Source organism: Cynocephalus volans, chromosome 3, assembly GCF_027409185.1.
Source record: "Cynocephalus volans isolate mCynVol1 chromosome 3, mCynVol1.pri, whole genome shotgun sequence".
NCBI classification, from domain to species: domain Eukaryota; kingdom Metazoa; phylum Chordata; class Mammalia; order Dermoptera; family Cynocephalidae; genus Cynocephalus; species Cynocephalus volans.
The window spans coordinates 168,568,430-168,592,926 of NC_084462.1; the positions used below are offsets into that span (position 1 = coordinate 168,568,430).

The following is a 24,497-nucleotide window of genomic DNA, read 5'->3' on the forward strand; positions in this document are numbered from 1 at the left end:
GTAGCATTAGGCTCATGCCCATGGTTTTATTACATACCCCCATTACCCAAAGAAAGCTGCTAATAGAAAGGTAGAATGGCTTACTGAAGACTAATTTATGGCACCATTTGGGAAACAATACCCTGAAAGATTGTCTTACATGATGCAATACAAGTTTTGAATTGCAGACCATTATATGATGCTGTTAACTTCATAGCCAGAATACAAGGGTTTGGAAATTAAGAGCTGAAATTGGGAGTGGCTCTTCTCATTATTATATGTAATAATCAACTTCCACAATTTTGTTTTGCAGCCTGGAAACTCTGAGCTCTGTTGATTTAGAGCCTTAACTCCCAGGAAGGAATGAATGCTTCTACCAGGGGACGTAACAATGGTTCCACTGACTTGGAAGATGAGACTGCCACGTAGGCGTAGTGGGCTCTTTATGACAATGAACCAACAGGAAAAGAAAGGAGTTATTACTCTTCTGGGTGGTTGATCCTGATTACAAAGAGGAATTAAGTTATTGCTACACAATGAGGGCAAAGTAGACTATGTCTGGAATACAGGGGACTCACTGAGATGCCTCTTAGTTCATCCATGACCAAAGGTAAAGCTTAATGGAAAATGACAGTAACCAGGAAAAAAAAAGGCAGAGATACTGAGATTTCAGATACTTCGGTAATAAAGGTTTGGGTCACTCCACCAGTTAAATACTTTAACTACCTGAGGTTCTGGCTGAGGAAAAGGAAACTATGGAATGGGCAGTGGAAGGAGGAAGTCATAGATGTCAACTTCAGACTTATGACCAGTTAAAAAAACAAGGAATATAGTAACTTCGCATAAATGCTTGTTATGTATATACCAGGGTACTTCAAAGAGTTCATGGAAAGATTTGCATTATCTTTCAATTCTATTTTTCCACAAACTTTCTGAAGTACCCTCATACATTTAATTTGCATATATTATCAACTTCTCTCTCCTTTTTCTCCTTAATATTTTATAGAAGTTTCTTGGTGGTTAACTTTAATATTTATCATTAAGTAACAGAATATTCAGTAAGACTGCGACTAAATTTGACAACAATTAATATAGTCAGCAGTGGACATAATGATCATTGGGACTATGCATCTTCTCTCTTCGGGAAAAGGGTGAGAACTTCTTCGCTTGTATTAAGGGTAGCTGTATCTCTTCTTCTTCTTCTTTTTTTTTTTTTTTTGGTGGCTGGCCAGTAAAGCGATCTGAACCCTCATCTTTGGTGTTATAATACCATGCTATAGCCAACTGAGCTAACCAGAAAGCCTAGCTGTTTCTCTTTGGGTAGAAACATAAGGTTAATTCTGTGGTAGTACTGATGTTAAAATGTAGAAAGGTGCATGTGGTTGCTGATTAGCTAAAGGGTAGATTGTTCCAGTTATTAATTTACTGCCTCTCAGTTCCAAATCTACCATTCTTTGGGCCTCATCAAGACTTTTTTCTTTTGCCAGCTGACTGATACTAAGCTTGGCCAATAGAGGGTGCTGAAGAGACACTACAAGGCCAGAACAGAAGATGCTTCTCTTTCCTTGTTCCAGTGTGCTGTTTTATATTACACACAGAGCCAAGGCATTGGCATGTGGTGAGCCTGGCAGCATTATCCACAGTGGCAGCCCCAACTGCATCCTCAGCAAATTTCCCCACCATCACAGTAATGGCCCTATTGACTCAGCTGTAATTTGCTGCCTCCAGAAAGATTCTCTGCCAACACAGCAGTGGTCCTCACAGTTCAACAACCTTTGCCTTAGGTAAAGTTCTTCATCAAGCTGTAGTTCTGTCCATTCAGCTCTGATCTGAACCCTCTGGCAAGCTTTTCCTTCACCCGTGACAACTCTCACTGTTCCACTGAGGCCTATACCCTATGGTCAAGCTTCTTTGCCATAGACACAATGAGTGTTCTGGTGGCAGCCACACCCTTTCTAAACAGGTTTGAATTTCCTTTAAATTCTTTCTTTGTTCACTCTCCCTCAGCACTAGGGCTAGCAGCTGCTTTCTATGCTGGTACTTCAATAGCCATTTCAGTAGGTAACCACCTTTTACTAGTTAACAATTCTTTTTATTAAATTTGCCCTGTTCTAATGACTAGTATAGTCTCTGTCTTATTTAACTGAACAGTGAATGATGTAATCTCCTAAAGTGTGAGTGTACATATGAAAAAAGAAGGCCAGGGGAGAAACCCTGGAGCATTCCTATATGTAGCGAGCAGGAAGAAGAGGCAGAGCCAGCAAACGGAACAGGAAAAAAAGAGCCAGTAAATTAGAGGGAAAAAACAAGCATGCGTGGCTTCCAGAGACAAGTGGAGAAGGTATTTCAGAAAAGAAGCAATGCTCAGTTAAGTCAAAAACTGTTGTGAGGCGAGTAAGGTGAGAACCAAGAACTGATCGAGACACTGGCAGCAGGTTCAACGGACAAAGACAAGAGTCTAACTGGAGTGGGTTTTGCAGCAACTGCCATGTGAGCACACAGAGAAGTAAGCATCAACAATGAGTATTTGGAGGAATTCTGCTACAAAGCAGAGCAGAGAAACAGAACAGTAGTGAAACCAATCATCACAGCTTCATATTTTACTTGGGCCTTATTCTGCTGGTTGGGTGCAAGCACAGCACAGGTGGAAAGTTGAGTTTAAGCAAAGATTAACATAGCAAACATCCTTTTAAACACGTAGCTGAGCTCATTAAAAAATGAGAGAAATTCCCCAGGGATCAAAAATAAAAAGGAGGCAGAAAACCAGAATAATAAAACTTCATCTTCCCTCAGGGCAAAGAAGACCAGTCTTGCACCTGGGCCACCTGGACAAAACTGGAATTCTTGGAGGTATATATGTTCACTGTTCTCATTGCAATACTCATTTTCAAATTCCATGTTAATTTTGAATTCCAAAATACCAGTAGTAATGATGTAATACCATTAATAGATCTGCAACATAACCAGCGCCACTTTAGACAAGCCCAAGTACAAAATGGCGCCGTCCACCTCCTCCCCTCCCCTCCCCCCTTCCCTTTACGAGAAGCCTCCTGACTTAAACAGAAACCCCTTTTGCTTCTGCAAGGATGCAGTTCTCCACCCGATCCACATTAGCATAATGACCCTCCTTGACAGTATCAGCCAGCCCTTGACGCACTACATTAGCTCTACCACCCCCACGCCTGGTGCTGTCCCCTTTTCAGGGTAGCCCTGGGCTGCCTGCTACTTTGAGCACAGCCCAGCAGATTTTCTTCCTTTAATATAAGCTTGAACGGTACCCGGCACGCGGTACCCAGCATCTCGGCTCACTTTCTTTCAACCATTATTTCCAGACTGAAAAAAATATGATCTCAGAATCATTAGCATCCAGAGTTATGTACTATATTAAATTTTTTATTTGAATATGCATTATATAAAACATTATTTTTTATTTTCTTACTTCTCTTAATTTTTATAGTGATGACAGTCAACTAAGCAAAGCTTATACTGTGAGAATAATTCTTACTCTACTTCGAAGACTTTTTGAAGTGCAGTATGAACACTGTACCAGTATCCTAGGGCTGCTATAATAAATTACCACAAACTGGTTGGGTTAAAACAACAACAACCCATTCTCTCACAGTTCTGGAGACTAGAAGGCTGAAATCAAGATGTCAGCCCTCTGAAAGTTTTAGGGAAAAATCCTTCTTTGCTTCTCTCTAGCTGGCAATCTTTGATGCTCCTTGGCTTATAGACACATCATTACAATCTCTGCCTCCATCATTATACTGTGTTTTCCCTGTGTGTCTGTGTGAAACTACATAACTGGTTTGAACCAGTCTTGCTTCTTTGTACTAGCACATTGTTTTGCAGGAAACCCAACAAGCATGCACAGGAGAGGAAGGCCATGACCTTGAGCACTAAAGGAACAAAAGTTCCCTGCTAGAAGAATCAAAAGGTTGGAAACTTAATCAGTGGAGGTAATTCCTCAGTGAGAGATCCTACAATAAGGAAGACCTGGAGCACTGACCAGATATGGACTTGTGTAGAACTAACCAATCAAACTCTGCTTACTTAAAACTTCTTCATTCTTTCTCTTGCTCCCTGACTCCTTAAAATATGTCAGACCCTAGATTGGACAGACAGATTTGAGCCTTGCCTCCTGTCTTCTTACCAGTTGACTTTGCAATAAAACCTTTCTTTTTTCAAAAACCGGTGCCATAGTATTGGCTTTGATGCATGTTGGGCAGTGAGCCCTTGCTCGGTAACATGTTTCCCTGTGTCTTCACAGGCCTCCTTATAAAGACATCAGTCACTGGATTTACAGTCCATCCTAATATAGTACAACCTCATCTTAAATTGATTACATCAATTACCTGTGGGAAAGCAAAATATTTTGGCCCTAAAATATATTTCTTTGACATATTTCAAGATGGCTAATTCAGACAAACTAGAAAAACGATATTAGCTAGAAGGATATTTCTTTGTGGAAAGAAATTTACTTCTGTATATCCAAACAGCCAGGCTTCCTTTGAGGCCCCTCCTTTGGCTGCTATCTATTCTTTTTGAGGACAGCTGTGAGATTACCTGAAGTATTTTCATCTTCATAGGATACGTCCCTACATAATTTTAACTTCTGACTTCCTTCTTCACCTGTGATGTCACCTCCCCCTAAAGCTTCAGAGAAACTTGGTCTCAGGCCATTGTTCTGGGGCTTCTACCTATTAGGCCTCCTGGCTGGCTTAACATCAGCAAAGCCATGATAAGCAACTTTCCACCCTCTTCCCCCTTGCCCTTCCCTATCTCATGTTAATCAACTTTCCACCCCCTACCCTCTTGCTTTCCGAGAAAAACCAGAATTTGTTCAAAACAGATTCATATGCAAAAACAACCACCCAATGCCTTTCCTCTAATCCAAACCCTATAAAACCTTTTTAGTCTGTACGGGTGCAGGAACCGATCCTACTCAGTTTCCACATATAAAACATGACATGAGCCAAGACATGGATAACAGTGTAGAATTAAAAAATAGCAAGTCCATTAAAAATTTAGAATTGATTATAATTAAAAGCTGAAACCAGGGGATACAAGTTTTTAATGGGAACTTTCCAGTATGTCATTACATAGAAAAGTGCAAAAGGCAGGAAAATATTTAGAAAATATTTACTTCACAGACTTTAAGAATATAAACATTAAGCCATGTTGCATATTTGTACTTCTGCTTATTCTTTAACTGATTTCCATAAAATTATGTTATTTGTTTGCCAGAAATTTTCCTATGACACTCTACTTTAAGTATAATGACTTCTTTTTATAAAACGTTAAGCCTCAGGACCATGATATTTGTATATTAATTTGTTGAAGAAAAGAGTATTTTCTTACTGAATGTTTCAAAGAAATACATGTGTCTTATAATATTTAACCTAGAATGACTTCAGTAATCTTGATATAATCAACTCAACCAGTATAAAATCCACATATATCCCTTTCAGGTTAGGAAAATCCACCTCTTTTCCTCTTGAATCAATGATGACAAAAAATAAAAATAAAAGTGATTTTAGAAGAATATTTAACAACAAAAATACAGAATCATGAATTTTCTCTATAACCTAATACAAAGATCTAGTCCTAGAAGGAGCCACTAATACTGGTAGACAATTTTTCAGTACTTGCACAAGATATAAATCCACAGATTCAGGAAGCACACAAACCCTAAGCAGAATAAATAAAAATAAACCCACAAACATGCCTGATGTATTAAACTATAGAAGGGTAGAATAAAGTAATAGAGAGCAGTGGAAACCAGAGGAATAATATCTTTCAACCAATAACTTCAGAAGCAGTTATATCAGCATTCAAGAATGAGAATAAAACATCAAAATACGTTCAGACTAGTAGTACACCAAGGGCAGGGTGGTGGAAATACACTGCCTATAAAGAATGTAAAAACATTGTGTTGTTTCCAGGATGGACCACTCCCACCACCCTACCCTTTGGTATGCCACTGGTTCAGGCAAAGGAAGTTGATGGAATTTCCAACAAATCTTTCTTTTTTTTTTTTTTTTTTTTGTGGCTAGCTGGTAAGGAGAGCCAAACCCTTGACCTTGGTGAGAGCTTGACCAGCACCAAGTTCTCCCAAGTGAGTGAATTGGCCAGCCTAAGGCTACATTTTAGGAAGAAGAAAATGATAAGAGAAAAAATGTCCAAGATGCAAGAAGAAAAGGTGAACAAAGAAATGAGTAAATGCACCGATAAACTTGAATAAACACTGACTGCATAAAACAATAATAATGCCAATTGAAGGGGATTATGGGGATTAAAAAAAAACAAAACCAAAAACCCAGGGAATGAAAATGCTGGACATTAATAATTTTAAAAAAGGCTAATTAGGTTACTAGGTTAATAGTAACAGACTTGCTCCAACAATTGAACCCCTTGTCTCCTACAATGACAGCCTCGTCTGCTTCCTACTAATAAGAAAAAAATTCAAAATTAAATTTTGACTAACTTGTAAAATGCCTCTGTAACTAAATGTGCTTATCTCCCAATGCACCCCCACAACTCAGCCTAGCTAATAATCAACTGCTGGCAGGCATTTCTGCTTTTGTAATCTTGCTAGCCTGCCCCACTTGCATCTCTAATTTTGCCTGTTCACCTAAGTCTCATGGGTGAAAAACAACTAAAATCAACAGCTGTTTGCCTAAGATACAAGATTAAACCTAAGCCTATGGCCATAAAAACCCTGTCAAACTCATGTACAGGGTCCCAAGATTCTCAGGACATGAGTCCACCTGGGTCCCTCGCATAATAAACCTTCTGACTCTTCTACCTTCTGAGCGCCTGGAGCCTTTCTTGCCAAGTTCGTTCCACAACACTACAAATGTGCCCAGTTCTGTTTCATCCAAAAATATCCTTCCTTCAACTCTGTTACCCCTTTTCAAGTTAAAGCTTTCCTTCTTAGTTTCCAGTTATGAATTATGTAAAAGCCATAAGCACAAAAAGGAGAAAACCTTATTTTCTGTTTACTTCTTATATTGTTTCTTCCAACATGCCATTGAAAATTGGCTCAGGTTAGGCATGATCCTAGGAGGTACCATAAAGAAAAGACCAGGTATAATTAATTTTCTTTATGCAGCACCATGAGCAAGTGGATATTGAATAAATATTTCAAAACACTGTATTTAAAGTCTATTTTTTATGTGCTTACTATTTCTTTCTTATATTTGTGAAAGTTAGTAAATTGTGACAAGTTAATCTATGTTCAAGTTTGAGAGCCTCTTACCCTTTTTCAGTTTCCGGACAGCCAACATGCAATGGCTAGGAGAGAGATCCCATATTCTTAAGGTTTTATCATCACTTACAGTAGCACAGATGGGCAGATAAGGATGTGCAGCCAACCCCCACACCTCTCCTTCCATGTGTCCCTTTAAAGAAAACACAGTTAGGATCAATTTAACCTAAAGATATAGATATAGTATACTTTATTTAGAATAAAACTAAAGTTACATTCAACAATATATTATAATGAATAAAAAGGATAATAAAACTTTTTTGTTTATCTTTAGAATACATCATGAAATACTTTTGTAACAACTTTATCTCCACAACTACAATATAATCAAATTACTACTACAATCAGCTTATAACCCTAAAACATATTCTGGGTGGAGAGTGGGTGGAGAGGGAAGAAACTGGCTGCCTGGAATGTTAATCCCCCCCACACAGGAGGGATCTCCTGCATGACGGAGTGAGGAGCTCCACAGACTTGTGAAAATTAAAAAAAACAAAATAAAAAACCACAACCATTGAAAGTCTCTGGAAATAGTTACAAGGAGATACAACAAATAAAGGGACATTTACTCAAGAAAATCTGCTAAAGTTTGGTGAGAACAGTGACAGTCTGTCATATTTAAAGTGAGATCCACTCCCTTCCTCCCTCCTCCCAGCACATCAGGAGGGAAACTCCGCTCTAGACTGATGCAACCAAGAACACCAGGCTCGCTCTCTCCCCAGCTCCCAGGTGGACAGCTATCTTCCCAGGAGGCAAAGGGTATCAGCATTTCTCCTCGTGACCCCAGCTGCATGTTGCTGAGGCTAAATTCTTGGTGAACATAGCTCACAGGTGGGAGCTCCCTTCTGCTCAGCCCCTACTCCAGATGGAGGCTCCACCTTGGGTGTGGTGCCACTGAGAATATGGGGGCCCTAGTGGCACCCAGAAAGACCTGAGACTACTGTCCCTTCTCTTCCTACCAAGCACTCAGCTCCTAAATCCTGGGACACTCAGAGAGAAACATGACATTTTCCTCACTCTTAACTCCACAGCCCTGGCTCAGAGATTTTGCCTGGAGGCAAAAGCAAGCCAGAAAAACAGATGCAGGTTGAGCATCCCTAATCTGAAAATCCGAAAACCCAAAATCCAAAATGCTCCAAAATCTGAAACTTTTTGAGAGCTGATGTTACACAGGAAACACTCATTGCAACATTTTGGACATTGCATTTTTGGATTAGGAAGGCTCTACTGGTATGTACTTTGCAAATATTCCAACATCTAAAAAAAAGTCAAAATCCAAAACACTTCTGGTTCCAAGCATTTTGGATAAGGGATAGTGAACCTGTAGTTCCTAATCTCTTCTCAAAGGAATTACTTTCATTTAAAGCAGAGTGTGGAAAAGTTCATGCCTAAGGGTGCTCTCAAACACAGTGGAGGCTGTGATGAAAGGTAATTAGGAGAAGACTGGTAGACTCGTTGGACACAGAAGCAAAACTACAGGTCAGATAGTTTGTCTAAGAGAACCAGGGAAATCTCAGAGATAACTGGGAGGAGCCTGCTTGGAATCATAACAAAACTTGAACACTAACCTAGAGAACCATCCATTCCACAAAGCCTGAATTTGATTGGTTGAGTCTGTGGAGCAATTTATATTCCAGGAAAATGTTAAAAACAAAAGAGCCATCAGCCAGCAATTAAAAGAGTTTAACAGCTGGATGTGGTCAGGGAAAGAAACAATCAAAGAGGAAGGAACAGTTCCTAAATCATGTTGTGAAGCCAATGTTACCCTGATAACCAAAACCACATAAAGACATCACAAGAAACTAAAACTACAGATGAATATCCCTTACAAATATGGATGCTAAAACCCTCAAAAAAATACTAGCAAAGCAAATCCAATACATATAAAAAGAATTCTGCACCGTAACAAAATGGGATTTAACACAGGAATGCAAAGTTGGCAAAACATCCAAAAATCAATTAATATAATATACCATATCAGTAGAATGAAAAACAAAAAAAAAAATGATCATCTCAATAGACATAGAAAAAGCATTTGACAAATCTCTCCCCACCCATGATTAAAACACTCAACAAACAAGGAATAAAAGGGTAATTCCTCAACCTAGTAATGAGCATCCATGAAAAACAGAAAGTTAACGTTATATTTAATGGCGGAAAACTATATGCTTTCCAAGATTAGAAACAAGACAAAGATGTCTGTTCTCAGCACTTATATTCAACATTATACTGAAGGTTCTAGCCAGGACACCTGAGCAAGGAAAAGAAATAACCAGCATCCAGATTGGATAGGAAGAAATAAAACTATCTCTGTTTATAGGTGACATGATCTTATATATAGAAAATCCTAAAGAATCTACTATAAAGTATTAAAACTAATATATGAGGTCAGCAAGTTTATAGGATATAAGGTCAGTGTACAAAATCAATTATATTTCTATACACTAGCAATAAACAATCTGAAAACAAAATTAAGAAAACAATTCTATTTATAATAGCATCAAAAATAAGAAAGTACAGGTCTGGCTGGTTAGCTGATTGGTTAGAGTGCAGTGTTGTAACACCATGCTCAAGGGTTCAAATCCCCATACTGGCCAGGTGAGGAGGAGGAGAGGGTGGGGGGGAGGAGAAGAAAGTACTTAAAAATAAATTAACAAAATAAATGCAAGACTTGTACATGAAAACTACAAAACACTGTTGAAAAAAGTTAAAGAAGTTCTAAATAAATGGAGAGCTATTCCATGTTCATGAACTAGAAGACTTAATGTCAGGATGGCACTACTCCCCAAAATGATCCACAGAATACTGCTGTTACAGGGGCTGGCTGGTTAGCTCACTTGGCTAGAGCATGGTGTTGGTAACACCAAGGTCAAGGATTCAGATCCCCACACTGGCCAGCTGCCAAAAAATAAAAAGAAAAAGAGTGCTGCCACAGACATTTTTGTATATGCTTTTTTGGTAAATACATGAAAACACTGCTGTTGGGTATACACACTCCCACACTTTAATTTCTCTAGTTTTATATTATCTTTATTTCTACCATGAAGAGTTTCTCAAAGATTTCTTGACTATTATTAGGTATTTTCTCCTTTAGAAGATTTTTTAAAAATCCTTCCAGAATTTGTGAAAAATCTCATTAAGATTTAGATTGTAATCATACTGAATTTATAATTTATTTAGGTCTTTAGTAAAATCTTATAGTTGTCTTAACACAGGTCTTACATATATTTAGCTATATTTATTCTTGGTTATATATTTATTTATTTTTTTACAAATATTTTTTATGTCATATTTTCTAATCAGTTATTGCTGGCATATAGAAATACTATTGATTTTTATATGTTGATTTTGCATCTAATCACTTTATAAGACTCCTTAATTAGTTGTAATAATTGTTCAGCTTATCTTCTTGAAATTCAAGGCATAGGGTTATAATATTTGAAAACACCAACACTGTTGCCCATTTATTTCCGACACTTACATCTTTTATTGTTTTGTTTTGGACTGGTTAAGGCCTCACACACAAGGCTGGACAATAATGGTGAGACCTTGTGAATAATAATAATAATAATAATAATAATGTCTTATTCCTGGTGTCAAGGAGCTAATAAGACAGTTAAAATCTTAAACTCTATAATAAACATTTAAAAAAAAGGATATGTTAAAACATTTTTAATTGGGAGACCATAAGGCTGGGACAGCGCTAGTGCTTTAGGTTTCTATGTAAGTAAACCAAAGCTCAATGTAAATAGTGAAACAAAACTAGAGACTTAACTAATCAGAAACTGCCAACTAACCTCTAAGTGAAAGATCTTTCCACTCTAACCAATCAAATATATTTTCTTTGTCTTACTTCTGTGTTCAGCTTATAAAAGCTTGCTGCACACTATGCTGCAGCAGATCTCTCTGAACCTCTTCTGGTTTTGAATGCTGCCTGATTCATGAATCCATTAATGTTCAGATAAACTCTGCTAAACTTATTTTGTCTAAAGTTTTTCTCTTAACAGATGTCATTTATGACTTCTAAATCTTCTTTCGCAATTATGAAATTGTCTGTGTCTTTTAATAATTCCATCTTTGCATTCATCTGTAAAAGTGTACTGTGTTATTATCTTCCAAGAGATCATAAACATGTTAAACACTAAGACTCCATCATCTTTTTACTCAAGGCATATTATGTAACTGAAATTAAAGAGTAAAACACCAACTAATCTAACATATACCATTTTGTCATTTGCTTATAAATTCTCCTCAATATATCGTGATACTATATTAACATTAAAACACGTGCAGTGTTCTCATCTGTGTGTGTTCTTTGGTGTCCTAACAGAAGTGAGGTGGGGGTTGGAGGAGAAAAACATCTATATTAAGAAAGAATTCTTTTTTGGGTTAAAAGGTAAACTGAAATTTGGTGTTATATACTATATAGAGTTGCATGAGGACAATTTTTCATCAGAATAGATCCTACCTTATTACTGTTTTAGAGTATTAATTTATTTCCCTCCCTACTTTTCAGAAAAACATAATACACAGAAGAAATGTACATCTAAAAATCTAATACACCATTCCCTATGGAAATGTTACGAATATTATGATTAGCAGCTAATCCTGCTGTTTAATTTTACGTTTTTACCAACACAAATTTTTATATTTCTCAATTTTTGTTTTATTAACATCTCTTCACTGATAAATGTTTTCAGTAATAAAATTTTAGCATACATTCAAAAGGCTACTTCAAAAACTTCATGGAAAAATAGAATTAAAAGATAATACAAATCTCTCCATGAACTTTTTGAAGTACCTTCATACACTCATTTATTATTTTTCTAAGTTAGAAACTTAAGAAAAAAATCATCTAACTGAAGAGTTTCACAGAAAACAATTGCTTTAGGCTCAACAAACATACTTTAAAGAAATAAAATTAAAAGTGAAATAAATGTAGTGGGTTAAATTAATTATGACTGTTTTTTCTTTCAACTGGTCTCTTATTTTGTGATAAAAAATTATTTAAAATATTGGCAATTTTTCCATATGAGAATATGCATATTTATTTACTGATATCCAGTCACTTGGCTATAAGTAATTTTTTCTGTATATATTAACATTAACAAATATTTCCCCAAATAATTTAACGTTATTTTTCACCACTATCAATGTTTGGCTCTTAAGTATTGAAAGAATCAATTGTATGTGTAGGAAAAAAAGCATATTAACATTTAAAGTTACCTGTACCAGAAGTGTTATTGGGCCACTTTTATCCACTTCTAGTATTTCACCATTCTTTGTGCCAACTAAAATATGACCATGTCCTAATGATATGGCACGTATAGACGGGTTATCTTCCAAGAGAAGACCTGAAATGTTAAATGGAGATGTTCTTCTAGGTATGAAGTCACTGCAATATAGGATGTATATATTGCCAATGACGCTTTTTGACAGTGAAATCACGTTACAAGGTTGCTTCCTCCAGCATTCTAAATATTCTAATGAATGCACTGCATTCCCCCCAGTCATTCAATTTACTAATCTCAAAATAAGTACCATCTATATACTACAATTCTATGACTCTGTTCTATCCCAGATCCCCTACTACCATTCTGACAACTTTCTTTACCTCTTATATTAGCCACTCTTCATCCACCTCTTGCCCCTCTTAGAATACTTACAATATTATGATTAGTAATTTTAATTCAACTTAAGATATATTTGTTTATGTCTACTGTGTCCAAGGTAGGCTTCACGATATATTAGTAAATATATCAAACCCTATTCCCACCCTCACAAAGCACACAATGAAGAAAACAGACCCTGTGTGAGGAGCATATTGAAAAGGAAGCATATAGCAAGGGAATTTAACCTTTCGGGGGGGAGGTAAGGATGGAGGGGTCTTCCTAGAAGAAACAGTGTTTGAGATTTGAAAAATGAGTATGTGGTCAGGTAACTGGAAAGGATAGAAGAGAAAGGGAAAATCTCAGGCAAAAGTAATATCCTGTAGAAAGTCCTAGAGGTCAGAGAGAGTGTGGTGAAATGCCTTAAAGGAAGAAATGCACTGAAATAAAGGGCAACGGGAAGAAGGGCCTTTGAGGCTCGAGAGGCAAGGTCAGCAAAACGCCAAGTCTGCAAACAAGCACCTGACTGGAGATAAATGTGATGCTTAGATGCTCACACGGATATTTTCTTTGAAAAACTTAAAATGTTAAAACTTAACATTAGTGGGCTGGCCCGTGGCTCACTCGGGAGAGTGTGGTGCTGATAACACCAAGGCCATGGGTTCGGATCCCATATAGGGATGGCCGGTTAGCTCATTGGGTGAGCGTGGTGCTGACAACACCAAATCAAGGGTTAAGATCCCCTTACCGGTCATCTTTAAAAAAAAAAAAAAAATTAACATTAGTAAATAAATTAATAAAACAGATTTTTGAAGGGACAGCAATGATTCTCGGGTCCAGTTAAGTGATTTCTCCCGTTTAATTCTGATGCCCCTTCAAGTAAAGAAGGAAAAATATATTCCATGTGTTCCACCTCAGTGATCAAGCATATTAATGAGCAAGCAATCTTTTTTCCTACAAAATAGACCAAATCTCAAATCACCTTTAGATCCTGGGGCCAAAGCAGCTCTTTTTATAGCATAGGTCTTGAGACATCTTTCAAAGGAGTCATCCCAAAGAGCTACTACACCATCTTTTCCTCCAGTTACAAATCCCTATGAAAATGAAAGGTTCAACTTAATAAACATGTAAATATTTTTAAAAAGTAATAAGCTTCTTTATATTGAAAAACTCTAAAGAAAAGAATATATCTGAAAGTTACATAAAGAACATGGATTAGCAAAATAATCCATTGTTTTTTTATAATGCCAATATGGAATCTGCAAAAATATTTACAGTGACATTAAATATTCTACTTTTAGGAGAAGATTTTAAAAACATAGTTTCTAATTTGGAACTGTAAGTTAGATCTACCACTTTCAGCAAGTTACATCTATTCTCCTGTAGACTTCATAACCTCATCCTTTAAAAAGAAAGAATAATGGTACCTACCTGATAGGATATGGTGATTATATATAAAGCACTTAGCATGAATTTTGACTTAATAAATATTAAGACAAACTTTTTGTTTTTAACAGAACCCCTATTTCATTCTATGTTCAGGAGTTTGAAAAGAGGAACAAATTAAGCTCAAGAAGAACCTAGCCCCCAAACTATTATTGGGTGGCCCAGCCAAGTAGAAAGGCAATGTTTCTTTGCTTCTGAAAATGCTCTACGCTTGATCAAATTATGTTTAACTTAAAATCTCTTTAGGTTACTTACTTTTTCCAATGCATGCATACTGAACACTGGCCCATCATGTGCTTTAACTGTTTTTACAAGAAAGATGTCTCTCCAGATACACACATCTCCTGTGGATGTTCCAGAAAAAGCCATCTCTTCAGTCCATCCATATACTGCACACATCATTGTGTCATTTTTCCCCAGTGTGCCTATGTAGCCTTTTCTTCCAATCAATCCTCCCCCTGGTGCATAAAAAATATTATAAAAGTATCACTTTCAAAATACACAATTATAAAGAGGTAAAGTTTCTTTTCTACTGTTGTTGTCATTTTAATAGAAAGATATGTAATAGTAAGGAGAATTAATAAAAATACCGGTCTCTCAATCAGTGATTTTGGCAACATCCTGCATGACTGCTTTTAGGCCATAGCTTTTTGGATACACATAGTTATGGACTAAGTCAGTTTTAATCAGTCTTTAGCACTTTTGATGATGTTTTTCAAATTTTTTTAAGAATGTAAAAAGATATTAAAAACCCAGTACAACGAACAACTTTATAACCACTATCAATCTACAAAAAAACTCCAAACATCTGAAACATCATGCCAATCCCATCTCCCTCACTTCCTACTATTCTGAATGTGATGTTAATTATTTTCGTGTATTCCTTTATACACATCTTAATATACATTTATAAATTCTTAAGTAATAAGTCATATTATTTTTCACATTTTAAAATTTTCTATAAATATCATTCTGTATGTATTCTTTACAACTTGCTTTATTACAAATAATTTGTTACGAAGTTTTATACATTTTCATTTGTACCTCTAGAAAACTCATTTTCATAACTATATGGCATTCTATTATGTAAACATATCACAGTTTATCCGTTTTCTCATTAAAAAGAATTTAAGTTGCTTCCAAGTTTTTGCTACTGAAAACAATGCTGCTTTAAACATGCTCGCAAGCGCTTTTTCTATACAAATGCAAGAGTTTCTCTAGGGGGCCGGCCCCGTGGCTCACTCAGGAGAGTGCGGTGCTGGTAGCGCAGAGGCCGCGGGTCCGGATCCTATATAGGGATGGCCGGTGCACTCACTGGCTGAGCGTGGTGCAGACCACACTGTGCGGAGGGTTGTGATCCCCTTACAAAAAAAGAAAAGAAAAGTTTCTCTAGGAACACTTAGGCGTAGTCATAGCGTAATGTGCAAAAGCAGCAGCATATAAACAACAGAGGGGTAACCACTCTTGCCAACTTTTCTCCAAAGCTGATACGCCAACTTGTACTTCCACTAACAGTGAAAAGAGTTCCTATTGTTTCCTACCTTCGGGAACACTTGGTATTGTCAGACTGTGGAATGTGAAACACCAACTGAATTTTACTGTGGTTTTAATTTGCATTTCTGTGATTATTAATGAGCTTGATCATATTTTTATTGAACACTCATTACGTATTGATATCTTTTGCCCATTTTTTCAGCTGAACTCATTCAATCATTTATTCATTCAAGAAATATATATGCCAGGCACTATTCAAGGCACTGGAGATAGAACTATGAACAAAACAGAGAGGACAACAACATTTCTTGCTTTATAGAGCTTCATGGTGAGAGACAGTCACAAATTCTGACAAATAAGCAATATGTACAGTATGTTAGACAATGATAGGTGCTTTGTAGAAAACGTAAGTATAAAAAGGAGATAGGAAATGGGAGAAGTCCATTTTAAGTAGGGTGGTTAAGGTAAGAAGGTGGTATCTAAATGAAGACTTGAAAAAGTTAACAGAGCAAGCCATGCTAGAAGAGTGTTGCAGGCAGAAAGAGGAGCAAGCGCAAAGTTCCCAACACGAGAATGTGACTGAAGTCTTCAAGGAACAATCGGGGAGACCAGTAAGGAGTACAAAGAAAGTAAGGAAGATAGTAACAGGAGATGGGATCAGAGAGGTCAAAGGCAGTATTGCAGACCATTATAAGGATTTAACTTTTACTCTACATGAGATAGAAAACTTTTGAGTAGTGGAATACGATTTATTAAAAAGTTTATTTTGACTTCTGGGTTGAGAGTAGACTGAAGCGGGGGAAGGATAAAAAGAATTAGAAGGCTATTTCAATAATATGAGCAAACGATAAAGGAGGCATGGACCAGTGTGGTAGCATGGAAGATGAAGAAAAGTGGCCAAATGTATTCAGAAGATTATCTTTTCTTAACAGAGCAGCCAGAGTCATTAGTGACCTTGCAAGAACAGTTGGGTGGAGTGGTAAAGGAAAAAAAGCAGAGTAGATTTCTCTCAGGAGAAAGAAAGAGAAATTGCAAACTAAAAGTGTGACAACCATTTGGAAGTGCTTCAGTATATGGGTAAGAAGAGAAATCGACTTCACAGTTGAAGGACAGAATTGAAAGAGGTTTTTCATTTTGTTTTATTTAAGATGGAGAAGGGCTGGCCTTCACTAGAGCACAGACTGTCTAGAGGAGGGTCAGCAAACTAAGGGCTGAGGGCCAAATCCTGCTGCCACCTATTTTTGTATGAAGCCCGCTGGAAGCAATTTAAGCACTGTGAACCACAGAAACCAAGCTTGTCTCCTTCTCTGCTCTCAGAGCCTGCCTCCCTGGTTTGAGGCTACAACTAGCAGCTGCCCAAGGCCTGAGCTGGTCACCTACAGGTTGGGGACTTTACTAATCGCAACTATTGGACACCTAGCAGTGGAATCTTGAAGCAGTTGCACTTCCTCTGGCCAGCTGCCCAAGTTCAGAAGGTTGGGCTCTCCAAAAGGAAAAGGACACACTGGGATCTATGTGTCACTGGGGCAGAGTGAAGCTGGCCATGGCTTCCCTCCATGCCCCAACCTATCAGGTCCATTCCTACAGTAGGTTGATCTTAGAGACAATGTCTCCAGTTAATGGCAACTGGCTACAAACATGGTAAGCAGGGCTGGACAATTTTCTCTCTTCTATAAGTACCTACATAATATTCTTGATTTTGTCCTTTTGCCTGGAAAGCCTTATCTGGACATTTATAGAAAAAATTTGCCATCCCTGGTTTAGATCATTCATAGTTGGGTTTTCTAATACAGAATAACATGTTTCTATTAACAAGGTCATGTCATCATTGCACTCAAAAATTTTCATTGGCTCCTGCCCCCTGACTTCCATGGAATAAAGTTCAAATTCCTTAGGAGAAAAACTAATAATTCATAACTTGGAATTACCAAAGCCTAGATCTGGGATGGGTGGCAAGAAGCTCCATTTTATCCTCAGACCCACATCATTTCCTTCAACTTAGTTTACCTAAAACTATGCATTTAGAGGATTAGACAATACTTGGTCAGATGAAGAAAGTGAGATCTTATTTCCCACTTGGCTAGTGAACTCTGTGGATCAGAACTCCAAAAGTGAGGAAGGCTGAAATACACACCAAAGCCTTAACATTTATACCTTTATGGTTCAGTTTCAGGTCTACTACATGTCTAATCAAATTTTTTTTTAAAAAGCTATTCAATTAAAATCTTTTCATTTTGAGACTATTTACTGTCTTTAAATCATATTTCAAATTCATAGTTTTTTTAAAGACAGAAATATTCTAAGTGTTACTTGCTGGGTAACACTATAATTCCAAGTGACTAAGACACCCAAATGAAAAGTTTGTTTAAACATATGAGAATGAAATTACAAATGTGAAAGTACTTCTTTTTCCTTTGTAAACGTATACACTAAGATCTGATGAGTTTGTGATGAAGAATTAAATCCAAGTCTGAAAATCAATTCATGTCCTATGTAGATTATAACTTGAGAATCACTTGAATTTGGGAAATGTCTTCACCAAGCTTATTCTTTTCTAATATACAAGGCTACTTCAAAAAGTTCATAAACAGATTCATATTATCTTTTAATTTTATTTTTCCACAAACTTGCTGAAGTCCCCTCATATGTTTCACTTCTTATATTTACATATTTTCTGTGAAAGATTTACATTTATTGAGACTTTGATGTCACATTGCTAGAATTTATAAGTATACTATTCTATTTTTAAAAGACACCATTTTGTATTTTAAAATGTGAACTTCTTCCACATTTGTAATTTACAGTTACAAATGACTAAAGTAACATACCATTCCAGCTCTATATCATCTTATAGCATATAAAAATTTTTTACAAAATTTTTCATTTTCAGTTTAGACTATAAAACATGTCTTTAAGGAAGGAAGGAGTCTGGACATCAGTTGACTATCTCATATTAAATATTTTGCAAATATAAATACTACATAAATACACCCAATAAGTGATGATAAAATAAATCTTACATTTGTTTAAAATGCACCAAGACAACAGTGAATCACTTTTTTTTTAAAATAAACATTTTGGATAATTTTAGATTTCCAGAAAAAATGCAAAGATAATACAGAGTATTCTCATATATCCTTATCCAGTTTCCCCTAATGCTAACATCTTACATTACCATAGACCATTTGTCAAAACTAAGAAACCTAACATGTTTGAAAGATTACTTATTAAATGAACTCCAGACTTCATTCAGATTTCACTAGTTTTTCTACGAATATCTCTTTTCTGTTTAAGGATCCAGTATAGGATACTTAGCTAAATTGCTTTTAAAAGTACTAATTTCTTAAATTTCAAAGGAGTAAAAAGAAGCACTTTCTTACCCGCTCTACGCCAAAATTTCATGTGTTTAATTCCAGCTGTAATTAGTTTATCAGGCACATAGGGGTTCATCTTCACAACAAAAATCTTATCCTTACTTCCTCTGAAATAAATACCAAAATGTTTTAGCTCTGAAGATACACCTTTCCTGTACTAATCTTTTGCCTAATCCATACCCTATCTTGATTACTCCATTTACTGAATATTTGTTTTGACTTATCTCTCAGATTTGGGCTGTGTAATCATGCAATTGTATATTTGTTCTTTTGTCATTATTATAACTTGTTAACTCTGCTCAACAGAGTCTCAAAAGATAGGAATAGTGAAAACTAAACTTCTTTTGGATAGCATCTATAACACCTACTATGTGCATAGAGACAAACTACTTGTGGCATGAATGAAAGAGATTTTTTATAAAACTTTGTTACAACTTAATATAATAATTCTAAGAACAAAGTTCCTCATAAACTATTGCTTATTTGGGCATTATCTTTATATTCTGCAAAAATCATTTATCTATATTTTTAAAGTGCTTTAAAATCTCACTTTTAGAAACAAGAAGTTAAAAAAAAAGAGTCTGACATTGTTGACTATCTCCTCCTTTAAAGCATTGTTACTAATTTTTATTATTAAAAAAATACATGCTCATCCCCCAAAATTTAGAAAATGAAGAATATAACAGAAAAAAATAACCTATAACTTCTTTGTGATATATGAGTATATGTGCAGGAATCTTTTTTTACTTCAATATATCTGAGTATATCATCATGCTCTCCATTGGTTATAGAACAGCCTGCCATATAGTAGAATTCACTGTACCTATAAATAGAAATTTTAGATAATAGCTGTTTCCAATACCATATTATGTTAAAAAGTGGGTTCACAAGGGATAAACCTACAAAGGAATCTTAAAATCATTACTCTTTTACCTAGATTATATTATTTATTCAATGGTAATAAAGATGGCAGCAATACAAATGTTACACAATTGCTTGATTCCAAATTCTTTTAATTTTTATAAGTTTTTATTTTTATTTTTATGGCAGCTGGCCAGTACAGGGAACCAAACCCTTGACTTTGGTATTACAAGGCTGTACTCTAACCAACTGAGCTAACTGGCCAGCCACTAAAAAAGTTTTAAGTCGAAAGTAATTCCATTATTTGGTCAATGTGATATTACGTTTTTTCCCTACCTTGCTATTGAAAGTTTCTCTCCTTTCTTCCAGTCCCACAGCACAATAGAGTGGCTATCATCTATTCCAACTGAAGCCAAACGTTTCCCATCCGCTGTGAAAATTAATCAGAGATATATTAACCATTAACATTCAGAAGATAAAGAACATTAAATGTATATTTTAAAACCATGGCATTATGTTCAAAATTTGATAAAATAATGTTAAATGTTAAGCACACATACATGTTTTAAAAACTCAGAATTTATAAGGGAGGGAGAATAACATTTTCTCGAATCATCTAAACATATCTGCTGTCATCTCACCTGACCTCATTTACCTTATCTATCCATTAGGTTGGAATGGGAAAAGGGAGAGATAAGAAAAGTGGAAAAAAGACATTAAAATTGAGAAGGAAAGGAAAAATTAAAAAAGGAGGGGAAGAAAGATTTACTTAAATTAAATTTACCTTAAGAACTCTATTGTGAGATAAGAAATTATAATGATTACGAAAAGAAGATTATCAAATGAAAAACATGTAGGTTACAACATATTGCCATTAACATCACTGCTTTTGATGAAGGTCATTATTTTAGTTGTTATTATCATCAAGCAACAAGTAATGAATGTATTAGACAAATCATTGAGAGATATGACTGATGAGACAGGCTGGCAGGTGTGCATGAGTTTATAGGTTATAAACACTCAGACTACTAAAAAATTTTTTCCACTCTGCCCCGCCTTTTGCTAACTTCAATTAGTTCCTCATTGCTACCAGTGGTATTTTTCTTGCTGACCCACTTAATATGCTATTCATTTTCTTGTTTCCTGACTATTAGCCAATCCTTGAACGTATATACATTTTCCCCCCAAAACTTTACTATGGATAACTTATCACTTCATTTAGAGCAGCAAAAAGTACAAATTTACTGTTTCTCTACATAGAATTCTCTATAACAGTATTTCCTTCCTCTCCCTGATCCATACCCTAGCTTTCATTGTAGATCTGTCTGTACTTGTTAAACTTAAATATACAGCAAAGTGCTAAGATGATCTGAAATTATTTTTATAAGACAACTTGAAATTGTCACTTTACAGAAATGTCTAAAACAAATATTTCAGTTCTTTCTTAGCCTTTTACCCTAAATATTTTCAAAGTTTACTCTGTGGCCGTAAAACATTAAGTGAAATCAGGTTTGCCCAAAGTAGGAGATACATACTAGTAGTGGTAACTGAGATGATTTTAGGTATTATGCAGACATTTTTTATTTTAATATAAATATGCTAATTTTAATGGGCATGAAAATTACACTCATTAAATTATAATTATATACTAGCTGGCAAACCCACACTTTCATAGTTGTATTTGATTAGGACAACAGTATGCACATTTGATAAAAATTGTGAAGGTCATAGCTAAATGACAAGTTTAGGTAACACTGATTTAGGTAAAAATACTATATATTGCCTCTGCATTTTCATCATTCTTATTGAGATAGAAAAAAGCCTTACCTGAGAAATCAACAGCACAGACACCATATTGGTGGTAGCCCTTTAATATTGACAATGGTTTAATGGTCTCTGTGTCCCATACATGAATTGAGGGATCCCTACCTACCTAAAATAGAAAGAATTATAAAGGCCATTTTACACAATTAAATTATTTATATATATATTAGAAGGAAATAAAAAGAGATTTTACAGCCTTTGTTTTATTTCCTATAGAAATTTATCAAATAAAAAATATAAAGCAGACTGTATGAGCATGACTGGTTTTTTTTCTTGTATTAGTTCGAAAGCTAACAAGGCTAGGGTCAGTGTTTCTAGAAATGTCCCAGAAGTAGTGACTCCTAAATCTTACTATAATCTAAATCTCTTTATAATCTGTATCATCAATAAAGATAATAAACTCTTACTAAGCACCTATTACAGTTTCTATGCTAGATACAATCAACACTAAGATATTCAGGTAACTTATGCAAAGTCATTCAGAAAACAGGACATTTTCAATTAAATAAGAACACCTGGTAACATACATATGCTTAATGAGAATGAAAAGGTTGTAGAGAGAGACTTCATGGAAGTGATGGTACTGGAGCTGGGCCTTTAGAAAGTGTGGGACTTGGATAAAAAGGGAAGAAAGCAAGCACATTTTAGACTAGGATGAAGGTGTAAACAAAGATTTAGAGGAGGTTAAAGCACCAAACATGTAAACAAGACCTTGAATAGACAATTTTACTGCAGCACTCTGTCATTTACCTTTTAACTTGGTTTAGTTCACTAATACACAGGTAAAATATCAATTCTTAATTATTCCTCTAGACTCAAGGAATCACCTTCTTTAATTATAAAGATAAAGAGATATAATATCTTTGTATATAAAGGCAACTCCTGAAATAACTAACATCACTGTCATTTGACTGCCAGTAGAGATATGAAAACAAAAATGACGACAAAACCAAAGCAAAGATTAAAGGTAGAGAATCAAGATATATTCAGGACATAGAATAGATGCAACTCCAAAAGTGACTGGCTATAGGGGCTAAAGGAGAACAAGAAGGTTGACTTCCAGACTTTGGCAACCAAGTTAATATGGTGCCATGTTCTAAACAGGAAATGTATGAGGATGAGCAGGTTTAGAAAGGAAAATTAATCCTATTTATCTTCATTTTAGACATGTTGAATCTGAGCTGCCCACAAGTCAACTAAATGAGTATATTTTTAGTGAATTATACATATACAGTAATTTGTCAACTAGATTGTGAGCTCTTGATAGTGGCACACACACACACACACGCACACGCACACACACACACACACACGCACACGCACACACACACACACACGTTGCCAGTCAAGCTTCTTTCACCTCCACTTAACATCACAATTCCTATCAAGGGGTCATTCTTTGTGCCATATTCTCCAAAAAGCAAAACAAAACTCTCTTTAGATTTGTCATCTAAATTTCAAAACACTTAGATAAAATACTTTAGAAGTACCTCTCCTTTTACTAAACGTATTTTTTCATTCTGAACAGTTTTAACACATTTGTTTTAGAAGTCCATAACTTTATACAGATGGGATTGGTTGGTTGTAATATAACACAGGAAAGAAATGGAAAACACTGGGAAAAGTAGAGGAGGCAGTATGAGCCTGGACCTTGGGAGAAAGGCTTTGAATCTGCAGTACCTAAAGCAGAAATGCTGTTATGTAAGCAAAGCCAGAAGGAAAGGAGCTCTGGCTTAATGGGCATCCAGGGATGTCCCATGGCATACTGACTTCTTATTTAATCTGACCTGAGTTCCCTAAAATCCCAGAATCATGGCAGTAAATGGCCACTTTTTAACAGTCTTCATTTCATTATTGAAATATAATGTTCAAACTTCTTGCCACAGCTCATAGATACATAACTATGCTTCAGAAGGAACCATTTATATATGCTAAAGGTAATTAGTGCCCCTAAAAACCCCACTTACCCTTTTGATTAGTTATTCCACTAATGTCCATCATGTACTCTAAGATTTGAATAATGTGGGCTACTTATGGTTCTTTAAATAAGCTGTGATTTTTTTTTTTTCCCCACTTTTACACATGATGTGATATACTTAGAATGCTTTCTCCAACTTCCCCTCTGCCAAGTAAACTACTCAACTCAAATGTCACCACCTCAATGAGGGTTTCCTTGATTCTACTGGGCACAATTAATCAGTGCTTCATTACATTGCTACCAGACTTTGTACAGACCTCTACATTAAAAAATGGGGTGATGTTGCCTCCCAGGGGACATTTAGTGCTGTCTAGAGACATTTTTGGTTGTCACAGCTCAGGGGGTTGGGTATTACTTTTATCTAGTAGGTAGAGGCCGGGGATGTTGCTAAACATCCTACAATGCATAGGTCAGCCTCCCAAAACAAAGAATTTCTGGCCCAAAACATCAATAGTGCCAAGTCTGAGAAGCTCTGATCTATCCTATGACATTGTATCACAATTTTTCTTGCAGGTATGTCTTCCCTCTCAGGATATGAGTGTTTACCATGGCAAGATATCTTATTTATCTCTATATTCCCAGCACATTTCCTGGTTTGTAGAATGTGTTTGATGAATGTTTTTGAATGAATGAAAGAAAGGAGAGAGAAAAGGAGGGAGAAA

At 35.9% G+C, this 24,497-nt stretch overlaps 1 protein-coding gene across 2 annotated transcripts in view; it reads right to left on the reverse strand.

Moving 5' to 3' along the window:
• EML5 (EMAP like 5) overlaps window positions 1-24,497 on the reverse strand; it is a 155,994-nt gene that overhangs the window by 51,574 nt on the left and 79,923 nt on the right. For both annotated transcript variants that reach the window (XM_063088986.1, XM_063088985.1), the window contains exons 15-21: window positions 21,861-21,966; window positions 20,370-20,463; window positions 19,179-19,279; window positions 14,560-14,762; window positions 13,841-13,952; window positions 12,476-12,603; window positions 7,241-7,382 (exon numbers count right to left, since the gene is read on the reverse strand). In XM_063088986.1, coding sequence (XP_062945056.1) covers window positions 7,241-7,382; window positions 12,476-12,603; window positions 13,841-13,952; window positions 14,560-14,762; window positions 19,179-19,279; window positions 20,370-20,463; window positions 21,861-21,966 — 886 coding nt within the window. The remainder of the gene's footprint in view (window positions 1-7,240; window positions 7,383-12,475; window positions 12,604-13,840; window positions 13,953-14,559; window positions 14,763-19,178; window positions 19,280-20,369; window positions 20,464-21,860; window positions 21,967-24,497) is intronic.